Genomic DNA, 20,131 nt, shown 5'->3' with positions numbered 1-20,131 from the left:
CTGCCTTGGGAGAGGGGCACACAGGAGGAGAGCAGGGCCCCGAGGAGCAGTCACCGGCCCCAGAGTGCAGAGCAACACATCCACGGAGCACAGGGTCCCAAGCACCCCATCCTCTCCACACCAAGCACCTGGCAGGGACTCGGCAAACAAAGGGTCCTACGCGAGCCGCCCTGGACTTCCCCCACCCAGGTCTGTGGATGCAGGAAACGCAGAGGAGCCCGCACGCTGGGCTTTGAGGTAAGGGGACAAGAAATGGGAGCCCGGGGCCGCAGGCCCACATGGCTTCCAGGCCCCCATCGCTGCCGTGGAAGACAAAAATAATCAGATTTCCCGGGGTGCTTCTTAGCAGTGTATGAAGTTGTGCATTTTTAATTAAAAAGTGTGTATGTTTTGGGGGCACCTGGGCGGCTCAGTGCGTTAAAGCCTCTGCCTTCGGCTCAGGTAGTGACCCCAGGGTCCTGGGATCGAGTCCCGCATCGGGCTCTCTGCTCAGCGGGGAGCCTGCTTCCTCCTCTCTCTCTGCCTGCCTCTCTGCCTCCTTGTGTCTCTGTCTGTCAAATAAATAAAACCTTTAAAAAAAAAAAAAGTAGATATGTTTTGTTACTCTCAACTTTTTTTTTTTTTTTTTTTTTTTATTTAAGAGCAAGCGAGGGAGTGGGCAGGGGAGGAGCAGAGGGAGAGGGAGAGACAAGCTCCAGTAGACCGCGCTGCGCACAGAGCCCGGCGTGGGGCTGGATCCCAGAACGCCGAGATCATGACCCGAGCCCAAACCAAGAGTCGGACGTTCAACTGACTGAGCCACCCAGGCGCCCCCAGAAACTTTTTTTTTTTTAAAGGTTTCATTTATTTGAGAGGTAGGGAAAGGGAGAAGCAGGCTCCCCATGGAGCAGGGAGCCCGATGCGGGGCTCCATCTCAGGACCCAGAGAGCATGACCTGAGCTGAAGGCGGACACCCAACCATCTGAGCCACTGAGGTGCCCCCAGAAACTCTTTTTTTAACAAAAGGAAAAGAACTCAAAAGCAAAAGAGACGATAAAGCAGGCCGCCTGCTCAGAGCAGTGTTGGGTAGAGCGTGTGTGAGGCCCCACCTGACCTTCCTCCCAACGGGGAGCACCAGGTCACAGGAGGACAGGGCGGCGGGGGCAGCGCTGTCCACACAGACCAGGTAATCCTCCGTCTCCACAGGGAGCGCGCGGCTTTCCCTGAGAACCAACCCACACGCTCCACCCCCCCACGGCGGGGGTCAGTCAGGAGACTCGAGCCCCAGCCTCCAACCCTGCGTGCCTTCCCACTGTGTGTTCTTCACACAGATCAAACAAAACTAGCATCTTATTTTAACTCGAATACTAGTTTTGTACAAAAGAGAAAATGAAAAAGCATAGAAAAAGGCCATTTTATTATACCTTTTGTTTGGTGGGATATCAGTGCCCTTTTTAAAACCCTACTATTCAAGTACAAACGGGTATGTTTACAAAGTATTTACAATTTCAGTCTTCTTCCTTTATATTTGAAACGTGACAGCCGTGTGGTGACACAGGGGACAGAAAGTGGTGAAGACTGCCTGCAGGCGAGCCCCGCCTCCGGGGCATCACGCAGGAAGAGCCCCGGGCCAGCCTCGATCAGAGCCGCAGCTGCCCACGATGCGCCAGAGGAGGGAGCCGGACAACGCTCCCGCGGTGCGCCTGACCACCAGCCCCGCATGCTGTCCTGGCCAGGGCACCGGTTCTTGGGCCATGCAGGAGTTTGCGGGCAGAACCACCCCACACTCGCGTGGAGCTCAGAAAGGACAGTGGGCCCCTGACAGCAGAAGACGGAGAGAACCACACCCGGGGAGGAGGAGGTTTCCTGGAGCAGCTGGTGAAGCCGGGGGCCCCTGGTGCATCTAAGTCGGACAAAAGCCAACCGTCTGCCCTGGGTCCCACGTAAGCAGCCAGGGAAGGACGCGGCCTCGCACACGAGGGCCGCTCATTCACACACTGAGGCAGGCAGGGGCTCAGGCCACAAACGCGGGCGCGCTGGCTCACTTCTGTCCCAGCAGACGGCCCAAGCAGGGTGCGCCAAAGCGGGTGCAAACAGATCCTCTTCCTCCTCCGGGCCAACTGCCAGCGGCCCCAGAAGTGGGGGGCCAGGTGCACCGCGCACACAAATCACGCCGCCCCTCTGCACATCCGGGTAGGAGCACAGAAGTCCCCGGCACACTGTCCTCTCCTGGCAGCACGGGCCACGCCAGAGGGTGGTGGTGAGAACACGCATCGCAGCACTGCCTCCACACAGTGGAGCGAACTATCATGTTAAGTCCCTTCCATTTTTTTCAACACTTGATTTTTACCTTTCTCCAAATTTCTCACCCAGAGCTCAGTAATGAGCTGCCCAGCTGCTTCAGTAGATGCTGCCATGTTACCATCCACGTAAATCGATGGGAAACCAAAACTACGGTCCGCGTTCCTTCGCGCCACTCAAAGCGGAACACAGGGAGGACAGAGAAAAGGAGCAGGGAGACTCCCTCAGAATGCCCACACACAGCCCACATGACTTGGGTTTCTGGACCCACAGCAGAAGAGAGCCACAGAGCCAGCACACAGAGCGGGGAGCCCGATGCGCGCCCGGGCCTGGGAGACAGCGTCCAGGTAAGCAGACGTCATCGGCCAAACGCGCCCACTGCAAACACTTACACTAGCTCACTGCAGTGAAAAAATAAAACAGAAGCAAACACGGGGCCTCCTCTTTGTCCCTCAAGTGCGTCCCCAAATACTGCATAGAAGGTCCTCTGCTTTGCACGGACCCACAAGGGAGTGCATCTGCTCCCGGGCGCGACGCCGGCGTCACGAGAAACAGAAGTCTGGCTCACCAGCCCGCGAGGAAGCACTCACGATGCCCATGTCTATCGGGGACCCTGCACAGTCCGCGGAGGCTGCTCACTGTCCGCAGGTCCCGCCTGAGCTGGGCGGGAGAGCGATGGGGTGGGCGTCCGACCCTCACACAGCAGTCCAGGCCCCACAGCCCGAGATGGGAGCCTCACGGAGTTCGCCGGAGCCACTCCCGGGTTCCGTCCACACACGCACTTCATCCGCCGGCCGGGAGTGTCCTGGATGTGCTGTAAGGACACCCGTGGCACCGCGGGCGGGCCTGACGTGAGCCCCACTGGCTGCTCTTTGGAATGAAAATTCAGTCGGGGCCGGTGAGCCTTCCCATGGCCGGAAGAGGTCATGAATGGACCTGGAAACACCTCAGAGGAGGGAAAGAGAAAACCACACTGGCCGCCTCGAACCGGAGATGATCTCCTCAGCCGACCTCTCTCCTCTCCAAGGACCAGAATGCGCGTTCAGGTAGGAGGACAGAACCAAGCAGAGGCGGATGCTGTCCAAGACCAGGTTTCAGGCTCAAGAGCTCTCCTCTACGACTCACTGCCCCTCCACGTGGCCCCGTGCAGAACAGCGCACACACACGAGACCTGGCACTACCGCTCTGCAGAGACGGGAAGGTGAAGGCGCCAGCAGCACCTCCGCCGTCGGTCACCGGACATGGGCATGGGGGCACGGGCCACGGCTCACCGCTCCCCGCAGTGCTGGACGCAGGAGAGTAAAACGATGACACTACTTTGTTTCCGTTATAACCTCCCCGGGGCCAAACACCTCCAACGACACCGTTCCACAGTTCAACAATAAATAACGTGCCTGCTCCTGACTCGGCGGTGGAGTGCCCCGAGGCCCGCCTGCCGCTGCGACTAGGGACACGGGGGCTTGGCAGGCGTCTTCAGCCGGACGGCAGGGACTCGCATCTGCAGCTTGGGCTGCTGGCCGGGGCTGTCGGAGCTGGCCGGCACCTGGGCGGGGGCGGCGACGCCGGGGTTCTGCAGCTGGCCGGCCGCCGTCGGCACCACCTGCTGCTGCATGAGCTTCTGCTGCACCACCTGCGCGGTCGCCGTCACCGTGGGGATCATCTGCACCTGCTGCCCGGCCGCCGTCGCCTGAGTCAGGGTCACAGTCTGCGGGGAGGCCTGAGCCGAACGGTCAGAAAACACACACGGCCTAGTAACACGGCCGACTAAACGCTCTTGGGGGCGGGGGTGGGGGTTCAGAAGCTTCCTCAGCACAAGCGCTTCTGGGAGATGGGGGAACCACGTGATGTATCACGGTTCGACCTCTAGTTTCCGACCACACAGAAGCAGGAGCCACTGAATGAAATCACTTCTGCTTTTGGGCAAAGACTGACGGCTGGGGGCTGGGGGTGGCATTTGGCTTCTAGGGCATTTGGTGCCTTGGAATCTACATGCCATGGGACTTTGAACAAAACAAAACGGTGTTTTGTTCAAAGGTGCTGCTTTACACAGCTACATTTTGCAGCAGTACATAAAAGGGCAGGAGCCTGAAGGTTTGGCGAAAACAGTCACTGTTGTCCCCAGTAGTACTGACACTTCCAAGACCAAAGTCACCACAAACAGACTGTTTTGTGTTTCCCTAAAACTAAGGCATGGGGGCTTCGGCTCAGAGGATGCACCTGAAATCGCCAGCCGAAGGAGAGGTCCCACAGACCCCACAGGCTCCTTTCGGACACCTGGCGCTGAGTTTGAGCTGGCTGCTCAGCTTGTGTCCTGCCAGCCTAAAGACTAAGTGCTGTCCCCAAATTAATCTTTCCTGAATTATGAACATCAAAAGTGACTCTGATAGTTAGTCTTCTACTTTCTCAGAGTGAAAACCAAAAACCCCTTTGAGGGGAAGCGTGAAGGTGACCGAAAAGCCCGTGTGGGACTCCTGGGAGGGCTGTGCGTCTGCACGTCCTACCTGCTGGGAAGCAGAGGCCACCTGCTGGATGCCGGCCACGGGTGTCTGCTGTTGGACCACTTGAGGGAGTTTGGCAACCTGTGAGAAACAAAACAAGCCAAATGCAGAATTTACGTGAACGTGTGCACAAGCAGACTGCCCCCTCTCCTTCCTTCTCAGTTCTTAATACAAACGCAGGAACAGAGCAGGGGCCAGATGCCACCCCAGAGCAATTCTCCGTTTGCTGGCCGGAGCCCCTCAGCGCCCGCTCCTGCGGAGGAGCGCCCGCCTCCCTCGTCTGCAGGTAGCGGGGACCGGCAGCTCGCCTGCTCTCATCCTGCAGTCACGGCTTCTCTTTCACCAGCAACCGCTCCGGGTTTATGTAAGAGAACTATACTGAGGATGGAGTGACCCAGACTGACTCACGACAGTCCCCTCTTCAAGTCTGGGCACCGTTCCAGGAAGGCACCCTCCCCAAGAAATGATCTGGACCAACCGGGGCTCAGCCCCGTTCGACACGTGCCAACGTCTCAGGGCAGTTAGCGTATCACCTGGCGGTGTTTTCCTCCAGCATGACGCGATCCTCAATCCCGACAAACCTATCAACCCTACGCCGCCTGGTGCACGTGTCATCCCACGCATGCATGGCTGCCTCAACACGGCGCGACAATTCAGGCCCGTGTATACCCTGTCGGGGTGTCAGGCCAGAGAAGCACAACAGGTCCTGAGCAGCCAGCTGCTGGGGGCCGGATACCCCCACCGGGTCTCTAACCGGTAGGACAGGGTGGAAGTAAGGCTGTCCGAGACAGTTCTGCAGGAAATGTGAATGACATGACATACTTGTGGCAGACTCCGAGGCAGTGCTGGCTCCCACTGTAAAACCTGAAACCACCGGAAAGCACTTTCTAGTTCACTATAACTCAAATAAAAGTTATAAACATGATTTGCTAAGACAAAAAGAGCCCGTGCTTGGAAGCTCTCGGCCCTGGTAGGAAAGCAAGACTCAGGGAGCAGGAGCAGGACGCCCCTGCACAGGGTGGGCCAGCACGGCCACCCACAGAGGGAACTCCCGGTTCCAGAGCCAAGCAGAGGCAGGAGTCCGGAGCACGGAGCCGAGGCACGGCAGACCAGAGGCCAAGTCCAAGCTCGGGCAGGATGGCTCACCAGCCCTGCAGTTGTGCCCGTCACCCAGAGGGGTCTGCGAGGAAGTCAGCTGCCTGAGGCCCTGAGCTACTGTGGGAGGGGACACAGGTTCAGAACCGAAATGACGCTGCCTGAGACACACCCACCCTCACACCCACCCTCATGCCACAGCCGACGTGGCCCTGGCAGTGCCCACGGGCACCCAGGAGGAGTCAGCCTTCAACCCAGATCTCAAAGCAATCCTAAGACAGGCTTCAAGGAGAACTAGTTCCCAAGAAAATAACTACTACAAATATAAACACAGTTCCTGAGACAGCAGCAAAGACCCAAACTCCTTAATGTAAACGTAGCTAATAGGTGGGAATCTATTTAAAAAAGCAAAAATGGGGGGCGCCTGGGTGGCTCAGTGGGTTGAGCCGCTGCCTTCGGCTCAGGTCATGATCTCAGGGTCCTGGGATCGAGTCCCACATCGGGCTCTCTGCTCAGCAGGGAGCCTGCTTCCTCCTCTCTCTCTGCCTACTTGTGATCTCTCTCTGTCGAATAAATAAATAAAATCTTTAAAAAAAAAAAAAAAAGCTAAAATGGGAAAAAAAAACAGGAGAAACAGATGAATGCAAACGCGGAGTGGGAGATGTCAATGCAGGCCTGTCAGTGACGGACATGGAAGGACCCGGGAGTAACCGAGCAATAACCAGACGACTGGACAACGGCACCAGGCACCATCGTAAAGCAAGTCTCACACCTCCCACTGTGTTACAGACTCGCTGAGGGACGGGGTCCAGCCGCTGTGGGCCTGGCACGGGGGTGGGGGGCTGCTGCCCCTGAGCTGGAGAAGTTCAGGTGCACACAGATGGGGATGAGGCACCCAAGAGGTCATCATGCAGCTTCAGGGACCTGTCCAAAGGCAGGCAGGACTGAGAGTCTACAACGGGGCTAGCCGTTGGCCACAGCTGTGAACCTGGGGTCAGAGGCCCAGAGACGGACTGAGTGAGGCCTTGAGACTGGGGAAGACAAAACCACCATAACAAAGAACGAAAACTTTCAGCAAACTACGTGAAAATTCTGACTCTACTGAAAGATGATTTCCAAGCTCAGACCTTGCAAAACAATCACATGAACAGGGACACAGCTGAACTTCCCTAGATACCACCAGCCAGGGAGGCTGTGGCCCTAGCCAGCATGGCAAAGCGGAAGAACCGGGCCAGGGAAGAGGATGATGCCACCACCACGTGGCATGGGCCACCTGCCCGGGGACAAAGGAAGTGCCAGAGGCCACAGATGACTCTCCAAGAACAGGGCTCAATCAAAGCAGCAAGATTCTAAAGTCAAGGTGCCAAAAGAAAGGCACAGACGGAAAACAGATACCCAGTAACACACCGTTACAGTAGCATCAGAAAACACCAATCACCCAGGAACAAATCCAATCCAAGCGGTTAGACTGTCCTGGAAAAAATTCAAAAAACCCAAAGGGCACTGAAAGAGCCAGACAGCAAAACATGCATTGTGTGGGTGAGTCTATGGTCGAAACGGCAAAGACATCGCTTTCCCGCTTAATGTCACCTAAAAAGTGAAGGTGGCTCCGCGCCCTGCAGACTAGCACACGTGCTGCCGCAGCAACGTGCGCACACTCAATCCCGTTGGAGTCGCAAGAGCTCTGCCTGTGCTGAGTGAGCTTAGCACACAGACCTGGAACTACCAGGAAGGTGAGGAGGGCCAAGGACAGCAGCACGTTCTCAATAGGAGGGCATGGTCTGCCGCTGGGGTCCAAGCCTCACCACGTGGCCACAGGGACGGCCACACAGGGACCGCAACGCCGAAGAGCGCTCCACGCACAACCACGCACGATCTACGCCGGAGTCGCACTATGGATCAGAAGGAAAACGGTGGGGCGCCTTGGTGGCTCAGTGGGTTAAGCCTCTGCCTTCGGCTCAGGTCATGATCTCAGGGTCCTGGGATCTAGTCCCACATCGGGCTCTTTGCTCAGCGGGGAGCCTGCTTTCCCTCCTCTCTCTCTGCCTGCTTCTCTGCCTACTTGTGATCTCTCTCTGTCAAATAAATAAATAAAATCTTTAAAAAAAAAAAAAAAAAGAAAAAAAAAAGAAGGAAAACGGTGCTGAAAACAACAGGTGTTCTAATGGGAAAAGTGAACTGAATTCCTAGTCTTATATTGTCTGGAAAAGCCCATTCCAGGAAGATGAGAAACCTCAACATCAAAGAAAAATTACAGTGTTTTTAGAACATGATAAGAAAGTAACACCATGGCCTCTGGGAAGACTTTCTTAGAACACAAAAGCACCACTCAGAAACAGAAAAACTGGTCACTGCAACATGCTGAAACTAAGAACTACTGTTCCTGCGAAGACACCACAGAGTTAAGTGTGAAAATGAGTCACGAACTGGGAGCAGCCAGTGAGCGGGACAGAGACCTGCAGGCTCCCAGAGGAAGGAAAAGCGCCAAGACGACATAGCTGGCACTTGGCAGAAGGGAGCCCTGACCATCAAGATTCACGAACGGCAGAACTGCAGGGCTCGGCAGGAGATGGAGGAGCAAGGCGAGGCTGAGCGGAGGCTCGCAGGGCTGGGACTGCTGCAGAAGCCTGACAGACACGCACACACTCACAGCACAGCTCCCCCACCCCAGGCAGCCAGGTGCGGTGCCCACATTCAAGAAACAGTCACTGCTGCTGAAAGGTCGGTCGTCTGTAAGTGTCCGCAGGCCAGGAGCAAGGCCCAGAGCAGCCCCCTCGGCCATCGGCAGCCGAGCAATGGAATGTCAACTCACTAAATTGGCGAGGACCCCCCAAGACGTGAAGGACAACCCCCAGAGTGTGACCCCAGCATGGCCCCCAAGCCATACTCCATGACCCCGAGGTGGAAAAGCCAGCGAGGAATGTCGGGGGCCAGCTCCTCTGTCCTCGCTCTCCGGAGCCCGTACACCCACCACTCACTCTCCAGGGCACCTGCTGTCCCGCGAGCCGCCTCGCGCTCGACTCGTGCTCACCTGGATCTGGGTCTGCACCTGCTGCGTCCCAGCCAGTTTCTGGGCCTGGGAGATGGGTGTGGTAAGGAACTGCGTTTTAAGGGCTGGCTGGGTGGCATAGGTGACCTTCTGCGGTTGGCCCTGAGCAGCAATCTGCTGTGCGGCGATCTGCAGGAGAGAAGACCGCCCAGGTTAGAACCAGGCCAGGCTGTGTCCTCTTCTTGGAGTGCCAGGGCCTCCCCTGGGCCCCCCCTGCCCCAAGAGCCACAGTATGACCACTCCACACTCCCAGCATGCCTGCCCTCCGCCCAGTCCTGCAGCTGCCTGGCCGGCAGCTCCCCGGCCGAGACCAGGCCGGGGTTCATCTTCACGTCCTCTGTCTGCTCATCACGTGAGTGAACGTCTCTTTCCTGAATCTGACTTGAATATTCGGGCACATACTCTAAAATACTAACCACAAAGGATAACAAACCTATGAGCACCGTCCCTGCATGATTAATTTCTAAGTCTTCTCCGCCAGAACGGGGACTCCTACTCCGAAGACTAAGCATACACACGGCGCGTGTTTCACAAAGCCACAGTTACACACACTTACTTTTCTAATTTCTCAGAACTTTTCTTTTTTTTTTAATTTTATTTTATTAAAGTTTTGTTTTGTTTTGTTTAATTTGTCAGAGAGAGAGAGAAGCGAGAGTGAGCACAGGCAGACGGAATGGCAGGCAGAGGCAGAGGGAGAAGCAGGCTCCCCGCCGAACAAGGAGCTTGATGTGGGACTCGACCCCAGGACGCTGGGATCGTGACCTGAGCCGAGGCAGCTGCTTAACCAACTGAGCCACCCAGGCGTCCCTAAGAACTTTTCTTTCAAATCCCGTGAACATCAGACCAAGGCTGTAGCAACCTCTCGCTCAGCGGTGAGCTAAGCCCACTGGATTACCCTGGCCCACCCGGCAGTGTCCCTGTCCTCCTGTCACCAGAGCCCATGGCGGGTCCCAATGTGAGAGCTGCCCTGTAGCGGAGCCCAAGGACAGCTGGAGAGGACTGGGGAGGGGACCGAGTGCTGTCCCTCCAGGAACTGTCCACCAGCAGCGCCCAGAAGTGGGTGTGCGGACTCTCTCCATCAGAGAAGACCCCAGGCCACAGCTCTCCCCGGAAGGCAGCAGGAGGCTGTCTGAAGGGCACCCGTCCAGCACAGTGGGCTACTGCTGGGACAGCTCCTTCCTGGGGCCCAGCCCACACTGCTCTACCAACGTCCCACTGCCTCTGCCCTCGCTGGCCTCACCACCTCCCTTGCCGGTGTGGCCCTCCTGGCTGCTGGGCCCTCCTAGCTCGTCACCTCACCCTGGGCTGCTGAGGACCGCTCAACTTCCGATTCCCTGCTGTCCCCACAAACTGCAGCAGCGTCAGGGACGGGCAGGATCTCGGCCCCCGCCAAATCGGGGCTCGGCTGCCACCCGCAGAGGAGCAGGACACGCGCACAGCCCCACCCCCGGTCAGCTCCGTGACTCCAGGTGAGTCGCTTCCTGTCTCTGATCCTCTTTCCTCACAGTGACATGCAGCCCTGCTCTGAGCACAGGCACCAGCAGCCCGGAGAGCTGCAAGCTCACACGGGGAGCACCTCAGGCTGGGCACCCGACCCTGGTTCCGAAAGCAGGAGGGACAATGGCCGGTGTGAGCACGGAAGACGCACACCTGCAGCCGGGGCCGCAGAGCACACAGAGCAGAGTGGGGGCTCTGCTCCTGGCGGGCGGTTCAGTGCCTGCCCAGGGCACAGCCTCGACATGCTGGCCGACCGACAGCTCTGCCCGGGCCCTGCCTCTGCTCAGAGTCCACTCCCAAATGTGAGTCAGGGAGACGCTGAGAGCGCTCCTTCGGGCCCCTCTGCCCGGCAAGCACACACGAGGCAAGGACGCGGTCCTATCGCTCTGCACACTGGAGCCCCAGCAGTCACGCACCAAGAGCTATACCCGCACCCATGGGCCTCTCGGGCCCAACCCAGCCACGCGATTCCACGGCCGGCTTCACGGCTCCCCACCGGTTCCCGTCACCACCGCCCCCTTGCAGGGCCTTGTGGCAGCTCCCACCCCGAGACCTCTGGGCACAGGTCTTCTGTGTGTGGCTGCCGGGAAGCCAGGAGAGGCCCTGGCCGGCCTTCCCGCTGTCTGTGCGCTCCGTGGCCAGCGCGCAGCCAGGGCGACAGGAGCCCGCCCGCGGAGTCGGTACCTTCTGCTGGACGGCCGCCGGGCCCGGGGCCGCCTGGGGCTGGATGGCTTTCTGCTGCTGCACGGCCTGCTGCTTCAGCTTCAGCAGCTGCTGCACATGCACGGGCTGCGCCACAACTGTCTGTCCTGTGAACAGCGACCAAGACTTCAGTCACGGTGCTCCGTGGGGACAAGGGTCTCACGACCTCCCTGAAGCTCCATGTCCCAGAACCGCTGAGCTACTCCCACTGACAGCTTTCCGTACAAAAAGCCGCACGCGGAAACGAGGCCAACACAAGACATCCGGACCGCGGCAATCCTGAAGATGTCTGTGGGCCCGCAAGGACATTCAAATAAAGGTGTGGGGAGTTCCGAATGGTAACGGGTCAGGGCAAGGGCCATAGTTTGTCCTGGGGCACCTCTGAGAGGCGCTCTGGCCACACGGTGCCTGGACTTGCTCGAAATGGGCGTCCGCACAGAAGCCAGCAGGAGACCCGTCGCCCCGCTCCGGCTCTCTTTGGCGGGACAAGGGTGGAGGGGGAGGGGCTGCCCACGAGGTACCTGCGGCTTTCTGCGGCTGTCCGATGGCCACGCTGATCCCGGCGACGTTCATGGGCAGGGTCGTCACACCTGGCGAGGAGACCACGGCCGCCGGCACGGACACCACGGGAGGCTTGGCCAGTGCCACCTGCGCGGGCTGGGGCGCCTGAGCCTGCATCTGCCCTTGCGCCTGCAGCTGCGAAGGGGGAACCCGGGTCTAAACAGTGAAAACGGGAGAGTCCAAAGATATTCGGGATGCCATGTGTCTGTGTCTTTGCAAGCACTTCCCCCGAGAGCTCACGTGATCAAGAGGACAGATCCACAAAGATGGGAAGTGGTCGTCAGCTGAGGGGCCACACTTCGCAGAGGGCTACGCTATGCTTCCTAACCCATCAGCAACCAGCGTGGGGAGCCCCCAGCCGCTCGCCCGCTCTCACGCTCAGACCCTGCTACGGGAGCCCGGGAGCCAGGCTCTGCTGCTCCTCCTCCCAGCTTCTGAATTCCGAGGAGCCCCATCCCGCTGGGTCACCTACAGACTGCTGTCTCCCACTCCTCTGGCTACGCCTGAAGGTCAACCACCACCCCAGCCCACGACCACCGCAGCCCACAAACACCAGCCCACGACCACCCCAGCCCTTCCCACAGACACACCTCCTGCTACTCAGTCTCCTGCTGCCACCAAGCACTTGTGTCCCAAACTTAGATCTTCAGAAAACAGACCCATCTTACCTGTACAAGCACTCAGACTACCTGAGAAAACATAAAGAAGTAAAAAGCACCCCTAACCCTCAAACCCCCCACATCTGAATGTGAAGGCCAGTACCGAGCCCATCAGACGCTGGTCTGACCCACGTGACCTACTGTGCAGGTGTGTGAGATGGGACAACTTAGAATACTCTGTAGTACTTGTACTGTTTCTCTCCCTTTCCAAAGTCACGGACTACCCCAACATGGGGACATAAACTCCCCAGTTCAGTTAACAGGGACCTGTCTCCTCTAACGCGATTCAAACAGCAGGACTGCGCGTCCGTCCCACTGTCCTCCCTCCCCTACTGCTTCCCACGAGAAGAGAACCAGGACCGCCGGTTAGATGCACGCTGCGCAGCTCAGGGACGGGAGGCCCTCCCAGAGTGGAAGCCAACCTGTGTGGCCAGTCCTGCATGAGCGGCGTGGGCTCCCCCCGTTCTGGCTGGCCCCTGGGCTCGCTGCTCTTCTCTGGATTGGCATGTCTTGTGAACACGGTGAGGCCACACTTCCTTTCCCAGTTTTAGTCCATGTCTACCCTGCCTCTTAGAGACGTGAGGTCAGGGCGAGGCGCCCAGGTGAGCTGCAGGTGACGAGCTCTCGGACTCAGACCTAAGTTACTAACTGCGGCCGAGGGCCTCAGTTTCTGCCACCTGCACACCAGAGTTCACCTTCAAACATCGGCCCCGGCACTGACCACAGGACAGATATAGAGCCGAGGGCAGCGGCTCGCCTCATGGGACGCTGTCTGTCCCACAGGACATTTGATGGACGCTTGTTGAATTTAACTGGTCTTCCCTGCCACTGTTTTCACCGCAACATTCTGCTCCTCTTCAGAAACCTCCTGCGTGTCTCTGTGCAAAAAGAGCACAGGGACACCAGAGCCTGGTGTTCTGGCCTCGTCCACCTCCCCGAATGGGTCTCCTTCCCCGTAACCTCTGCTCCAACCACGTGAGCCTCGTCCCCAGCAGAAACCTCACCCTCCCTGCGTCGCCCAGCCCACCATGAGCTCAGCAAAGCTCCAGGCCTGGGAAGCAGGACGACGTGAGTGCCTCCACTTGTATTTTATCCTGTCCGAGGACAACTTAAGCTCCTGGGGGAAGGCACAGGTCTTCTAGTTGACTTGTAGGTCCGCCAGACACCTGACATGGTCCTCAACAAGCAGTAACAATTCAATTAAATGTTAAAAGACATAGCTTTGGAAAAAAAAACGTATCAACTGGAACTTACGAGCCGGGCCACCTGGAGGTTGGCCACGGTGGTGCCCGTGAGCAGGGCTCCGGGCCGCGGGGCCGTGACCGTGGCCAGCTGGGGGCTCTGCTGCGGCGTGGGTGGCGGGGCCTGCACTTGCACTTGTGTAGCGGGCTGTGGGGGCCCTGGCGGGGCCTGCGGTGGGGGGGCCTGCTGGGGCAGCTGCAGTTTCTGCTTCTGCATTTTGATCAGATGTTCCTAAAACCCAGATAAAGTAGCTTTTCATCAATATTAACTGCATTCCATTTTTTATAAATCTCGGTTTAAGTTACTGTTGTTCTATCCATCAAACACCAAGGTAGACAGTGGCTAAGACACAATAAGCAAACCACCCTCCAGGGGCGTTCTGACAGCTTTTCCGTGTCCCTTTATTAAAAACTCACGTACTGCTTATAATAACCAGAAACGGTGATTGACACATGAATAAATTCACAGCAAAATTCCTGTTTCTTCTCACTCACAAATATGTCAACTTAAACCTGTAGCACTATAAAATTTTTAGAAAGTCTTAAAACCATGCTCCTTCTTGAATTTTGTAAACTTACTATGTGCATCACCTCTCAACTTTTTATTCCAACTGTTTCCAAATGACTAAATTGATGAATAAACCTCAAGTCTTTAGAAGAAGTGACAGCATTGGGGCGCCTGGGTGGCTCAGTGGGTTAAAGCCTCTGCCTTCAGCTCAGGTCATGATCTCAGGGTCCTGGGATCAAGCCCCGCATCGGGCTCTCTGCTCAGCCGGGAGCCTGCTTCCTCCTCTCTCTCTGCCTGCCTCTCTGCCTACTTGTGATTTCTCTCTGTCAAATAAATAAATAAAATCTTTAAAAAAAAAAAAAAAAGAAGAAGAAGAAGAAGTGACAGCATCAACATGTCAAAACAGCCCAAAAATACACTAAGGAATCAATTTTCTTCTCAGAAAACTTCTAGTGTGTAGTTCGTAACTATCTGAAAATGACAGTGACTCTGGAATTGACTCAGAACAGGAAAGAGTGGAGAATCCAGACGCAGGCCAACCAACAGGTAAGCGGGGCTCTGGCCACCGAAGGAGGGAAGGCGGGGGCACGGCCGGCCATCATGTCCTGGGGAGAGGCACGAAGGGGAGAAGGCCAGGCCAGGGGGGCGCGCGGACAGCAACTTTCTAAGCGCTGTCCCCAGACTTCCACAGTGACAGGCATATTCTAGAACTGGCCTGTCCAACAGGCTAGCCACAGCCATGCACACCCGCTGCGCCTTTGAACGCGGCTGGTGTGACTGAGGGGCTGAACAGTTTACGGAGCTGCATCTCCTCTCTCTGGCGTGCGTCCTGGGCTGCAGCAGGGACCCCGCGGCTCGGGCCGGTGCGTGCTCCATGGCCCTCCAGCATGCCCGCCTGTCCCCTCCGTAACTGAGAAGGGGCACGTCCAAGGTCAGGTACTTACTGTGGCCGGCCCAGCAGCTAGCTGCAGTTCTAAAAAACTGTCTTGTTTCTATTACATATGCTTCTCCACTCACTTTCCGTGCCAAGCAAGAACACGTCTCCGTTTTGGCAGGAAGACAGTACTTCCTTTCAAACTGAACGCATTTACACACACAGCTGCACAGCGGTGCACAGGACAGCCAACCCAGTGCTCAGCACTGCAAAGGAACCAAGCATGAGGAGACCAAGCACCCGGCAGCTCGTCCAGGAGCCCGGACGAGCACTTCCCACCGGCATCTTCTCTGGTCGGGACGGACCCGAGCGGCTTTCTACCTCTCCAGAGCCCGGCGGCTGCACAGAGCCCCAGCCAGCAAGCAGGAAGACAGGGCTCCCAAGTGCTGTCAACAGGCTGGCCACGCGGCCACGGACGTGGCACCATGCAGAAAGCTGTCTTTAGGAGCAGCACAAGCGCACTCCCATAAGGACAGCAGCAGACCTGTGCTTCCAGCTGAGGGACTCACGAGGCCCCCCACAGCGGGTGTGCGGTGTCCTAGGAGATACTCACCGGAGTCAACTTGCCGACAGCCTTGATCTGTGCTGGCGACGGGGCCTGGCCCTGGATCTGCGGGACCTGCACCTGAGAGGGTGGGGGCGGGGGCGGCGGCTGCTGCTGCTGCTGCCGGAGCAGCTGGAAGTGTGCGGGGGTGATGGCCTTCCCGGGCAGCTGCACCCCTGTGGCTGGGAGAGGGGACGCCGTCACGCTGCGCGCACGTACTGCCCGCCTCTCCTCCCACGACAGAGGCACGCACATGTGCTCGCCACGAAACCCCACTGCCCTTACCTTGGGACACCTGAGTCACCAAAGACCGGGTCGGAGTCTGCACTGGGGTCAGGCTGGTAGTGACCACGGCTGAGGCTGTCACAGAGGTACCTGCGCGAACACCCTGGGTTGGTGCCAGAGACACAAGGTCGGACGTGGCCGTGGCCGGGGAGCCGACGGTGCGAGGCTGGGTGTGGACCACCTGGGCTGGAGCAGAGCCTCCGGAGGTCTGTAAGACGCAACGGGGGGGTCGTCAGGTACCTCCGCGCTATACAAAGCTTCCCCGTGCACTGGAGAAGACAAGAAGACATCCGTCTCTGCACCTGAGGGAAGGAAGCACTTGCCAGAGCTTGGTGGTTCGGCAATCGGAGAACCGGAAGGAATATGCTTCACCGGGGCCTTGAGTTTCAAAGTGGGCAAGTTCACCACAGAAAAAAGCCGTTTCAGGCGGCAAGACTCCCACTCCCGTTCTGACGCTACCCCGTCCCTCTATCCGCACTGGATAGACGGTCTGGTTCTCCAGAACACTGTGAGGTTCGGACTACCCTCCGGACACCTGTGCTTGCTCCCCAACACACGGCGTAGGGTCCTACTCGCCACCACCGCCCACTCCTGCCTGCGCAGCTCTTGTGGCGGCACAGAGCCACCTCGCTGCCCCCCACACGGACCCGCACAGCTACAGCCGCCCAGTCCTACCACCCACTGGGGACAGACCCCACCGGCTCCAGCTCTGAGACAGCCGGCGCATGTGCCACCTGCCTCCGCTGGCCCCTCCGTGTGGGCGACCGGGATGTTCCTCCAGACTGTGCGGTTCGCCCCCAGCCCTTCTGTGCGGCCCCACTCCTCCCGCATGAGCGACTTCAGCGTCGGACGCGGTGCTTTCTGTTCAAGCTGTCCAGCTTCGCGTGTCCTCAACTGTGTCTCCTGCCTTTGCTCACAGCATTTATTCTCACTCTCCCCTCCCCAAGTCTGGAAGTTACACTCCTTTTATGCTCTTGGTGGCTCCTCTAAAACTGTACTATGAGGGGCGCCTGGGGGGCTCAGTTGTTAAGCATCTGCCTTCAGCTCAGGTCATGACCCCACGGTCTGCAGATCGAGCCCCACATCGGGCTTTCTTCTCAGCGGGAGCCTGCTTCTCCCTCTGCCCCACCCCCCACCCCGCCCGGCTTGTGTTTGCTCTCTCTCTCTCTCAAATAAATAAGTAAATAAATGAAATTTTAAACAATTATACCCTGGGTACTTGCCAACGTCTCATCGACAGTCTCACACTTTTCCTGAACGGGAGTCCAGAGCATCTCAGCACCTCGGCCCTTGGCCGCTTACACGCCCGACCCCACGCAGCGCAGCCCTGCTGTCAGCCCCGTAGGGGGGTCACGGCTGCTGGGGGGTCAGTCTGCGCCTCGCCTGTCTGCTGTCACCACCTCTGTGCTCACTTCTCAGCCCTTCTGCCTCAAGTGTGTCCTTTCGTACGGACCACCTGCTGCTAGCCCACCCAGTGTCTGCTCCCAAGTGTCACTGAACCCGTGTCCTTCAAGCTATTTCCAAAACCGGCTGAGCAGGGTAGGCAGCGATTTGCCGCTCTCGGAGCACAGATGTCGCTCTGGAGGCCCCTGGCTTCACCACCCCCGACGACTGCACCGCGCCGCCGGCTGAACTGAACCGCTCTGCTGTCGGCACCGTCCCAGACAGGGCTCCGGGCGACAGCTGCACACACGGCTCAGTGCCGCTACTCCTTCCGGCCTGGAAACTCCCCACCTTCCAGCACTGCTCTTGCTTGCCCTCCTCCCCGTCTAGAACTCCGGGTAACCACACTCTCCACGCTCCCGGCCGGCCTCCCGTGACCTCACAGCACGCCTGCATGCCGACCCTGCCGTCATCCTGCACTGCCTTCAGGAAAACGCCTCCTGACTTCTCGGCCGGTTCCCTGAGTCTCTCCTCAGCAGTGTGTGAACAGCCCATCACCAGGGACCTCTTCCAACTCTGATGACCATAGTTTTTATTTCCAGAAGTTCTCTACGGTCGCCCTTGAAGAGTGTGGGGGTTACAGGCATGAAAGCCCCCACACAGTTGGAAATCCGCGTACAAGTTTTCTGACCGGAGCCTTATTGCTAACAGCTGACTGCTGGCCGGAGGCCCTCCTGACAGCACAGCCGGTGAACACCTACTCTGCAGGTTCCGTGCTTTGTACACTGCATCCTTACGTTAAGTTCCGCTAGACAAAAAAAAAAAAAAAAAAAAAGAGTAAGAAAACCGCAGGAGGGCACCTGGGTGTCTCAGGCATTAAGCCTCTGCCTCCAGCTCAGACCATGATCTCAGGGTCCTGGAATCGAGCCCCGCATCCGGCTCCCTGCTCGGTGGGGAGCCTGCTTCCCCTTCTCCCACTCCCCCTGCTTGTGTTCCCTCTCTTGCTGTGTCTCTCTCTCTGGCAAATAAATAAATACAATCTTAAAGAAAAAAAAAGAAACAAACAAAATAAGGATAGCACCCGGCACTCAGAGGGGTGTGTAGCTCCTGGTCTTGGGGCCGCAAGTTCAAGCCCCATGTTGGGCTCCACACTGGGCATGGAGCCTTCTGAAAAATAAACAGAAACAGCAGCACAGGTGCTTTATGATCCACACCCTCGAACTGCACTATCCCATGTGGGGGCGGCTGCCCACTGTCTGTTTCCACGGGTGCCACCCATCCATCCTGTGTTGGGTTATCTTGCACCGTGCACCACTCGCTATGCTGCCAAGTCACTCGTGGAGGGTCTAAGGAGCCCAGGTCCCAGGCGAGCTCTCCCAGGGCACCTGCACCGGCTCTTGGCCGCCCACCTGGGAACCCTGCCCAACTGAGGCCACATCCGCTCGAGCTGCAAGCTGACAGGCCAAGGTGCGGCTACAGATTTGCAGGTGGAGGGGATCCCCGTCCGGTCCCTCCACTCAGTGACAGCATAGACGGCAGGCGGGTTTTCCTTCTGCTTCAACCCTTCCCCAAGGGCTCAGCCACGGGACTCCCATTTGAAGGGTCAGCACCTCTGTCTCCTCCGGGGCGAGCAGGAGAGCCCGGGGCTTGTGCTGGAGCCTCTCGCCAGATCAGGTAAAATGTCCACGGCAGACCCTGCCTCAGGGCACTGTTTTTCTCTCTGGGTTTCTTCCCCTGAGATTTTGCCCTAATCATTATGTATTCTTTGGTCAGCTCTCTTAAAACTTTAATTTTTTTTTTTTTTTTTTTTTTTTTTTTTTTTTTTAAAGATTTTATTTATTTATTTGAAAGACGGAGATCACAAGTAGGCAGAGAGGCAGGCAGAGAGAGAGAGAGAGGGAAGCAGGCTTCCTGCGGAGCAGGGAGCCCGATGCGGGGCTCGATCCCAGGACCCTGAGATCATGACCCGAGCCAAAGGCAGCAGCCCAAACCACTGAGCCACCCAGGCGCCCCTAAAACTTTAATTTTTGTTTCACTGAGAGAACAGTGTAACTCCCCTCCCCTGTCATCAGAAACAGAAATCTGTTCCTGGACTTCCAAAACAGTTTCCGCTCTGCCCCTTTCTGCTCAAATCTGCTCTGTTACACACAGCATTGTACCTGTGCTCAGGCACTAGCAAGGGCTCAAAATCCCTGCTCTTGCTGGCTACCCAAACTCTGCCAACCTGGGCTCTCCTGGCGCCGAGCGCACACAGCTGTGCGGAGCCTCCTGGCGGGTACAGGAATCACCGCCACTCTGTTCATGCCTGTGGCCCCCTAGACAGACCTACTCGCTGTGCCTTGTACACCCCACACACCCTCCCAGCGCCGAAGAGCTGGGGGGGGCGGGGGATGAAGTCGTCCTGTCCGTCGGAAGCCCAGGAAGCCCGCCCTGTCATCGGCAGCTCTTTCCCGGTCCAGGCGCGGAACTGGAAAGCAGACCGCCTGTCTAATAGTTACCCTTCCCACATCTCCAGCAAGAGTATCCGGTCTGCGAGAGTTCCTCAGAAAACACAACATGGGTGAGTTACTTATCTTCCAAAATATTATACGTAGAAATCAGTCTTTTGCGAAACGAAACGTCAAGTGCAATGATCTGGGCGTTGCACTCTCACAAGAGGAACGGTGTCGCTCAGAGAGAATGCTTGTGACGTCACAGGCCCACCTTACAGCTCGGTATATGTTCACACGGCCGAATCAAAAGTGACCTACTGCCAAGTATGAAGAAAAATAAATAATTCTAAATCACACAACTAGAAAACCTTTTCATATATGCTGTGCCACCTAGAGAATATGCAAATTTTTAAAGCAGGATTTACTAAAGTACAATTTACATACCGTACATCCCCCCACTTCA

The 20,131-nt window shown here is 57.4% G+C and overlaps 1 protein-coding gene across 8 annotated transcripts in view; it reads right to left on the bottom strand.

The window, feature by feature from the left end:
* Nucleotides 1-1,379: 1,379 nt before the first annotated feature.
* EP400 (E1A binding protein p400) overlaps nucleotides 1,380-20,131 on the bottom strand; it is a 97,808-nt gene continuing 79,056 nt past the window's right edge. For 7 of the 8 annotated variants that reach the window (XM_082699896.1, XM_082699895.1, XM_082699893.1 and 4 more), the window contains 8 exons: nucleotides 15,854-16,061; nucleotides 15,578-15,750; nucleotides 13,596-13,814; nucleotides 11,643-11,838; nucleotides 11,104-11,228; nucleotides 8,905-9,051; nucleotides 4,782-4,859; nucleotides 1,380-3,997 (listed from right to left, as the gene is read on the bottom strand). In XM_082699896.1, coding sequence (XP_082556022.1) covers nucleotides 3,725-3,997; nucleotides 4,782-4,859; nucleotides 8,905-9,051; nucleotides 11,104-11,228; nucleotides 11,643-11,838; nucleotides 13,596-13,814; nucleotides 15,578-15,750; nucleotides 15,854-16,061 — 1,419 coding nt within the window. In that variant the 3' untranslated portion in view covers nucleotides 1,380-3,724. The remainder of the gene's footprint in view (nucleotides 3,998-4,781; nucleotides 4,860-8,904; nucleotides 9,052-11,103; nucleotides 11,229-11,642; nucleotides 11,839-13,595; nucleotides 13,815-15,577; nucleotides 15,751-15,853; nucleotides 16,062-20,131) is intronic. The other variant, XM_082699894.1, reaches the window with a different exon arrangement.

Source organism: Mustela nivalis (genome assembly GCF_964662115.1).
Source record: "Mustela nivalis genome assembly, chromosome: 14".
In the NCBI taxonomy this organism is placed as follows: Eukaryota; Metazoa; Chordata; class Mammalia; order Carnivora; family Mustelidae; genus Mustela; species Mustela nivalis.
The sequence above is the reverse complement of the archived record's forward strand: the minus strand, read 5'-3'. Positions and strand labels throughout refer to the sequence as shown.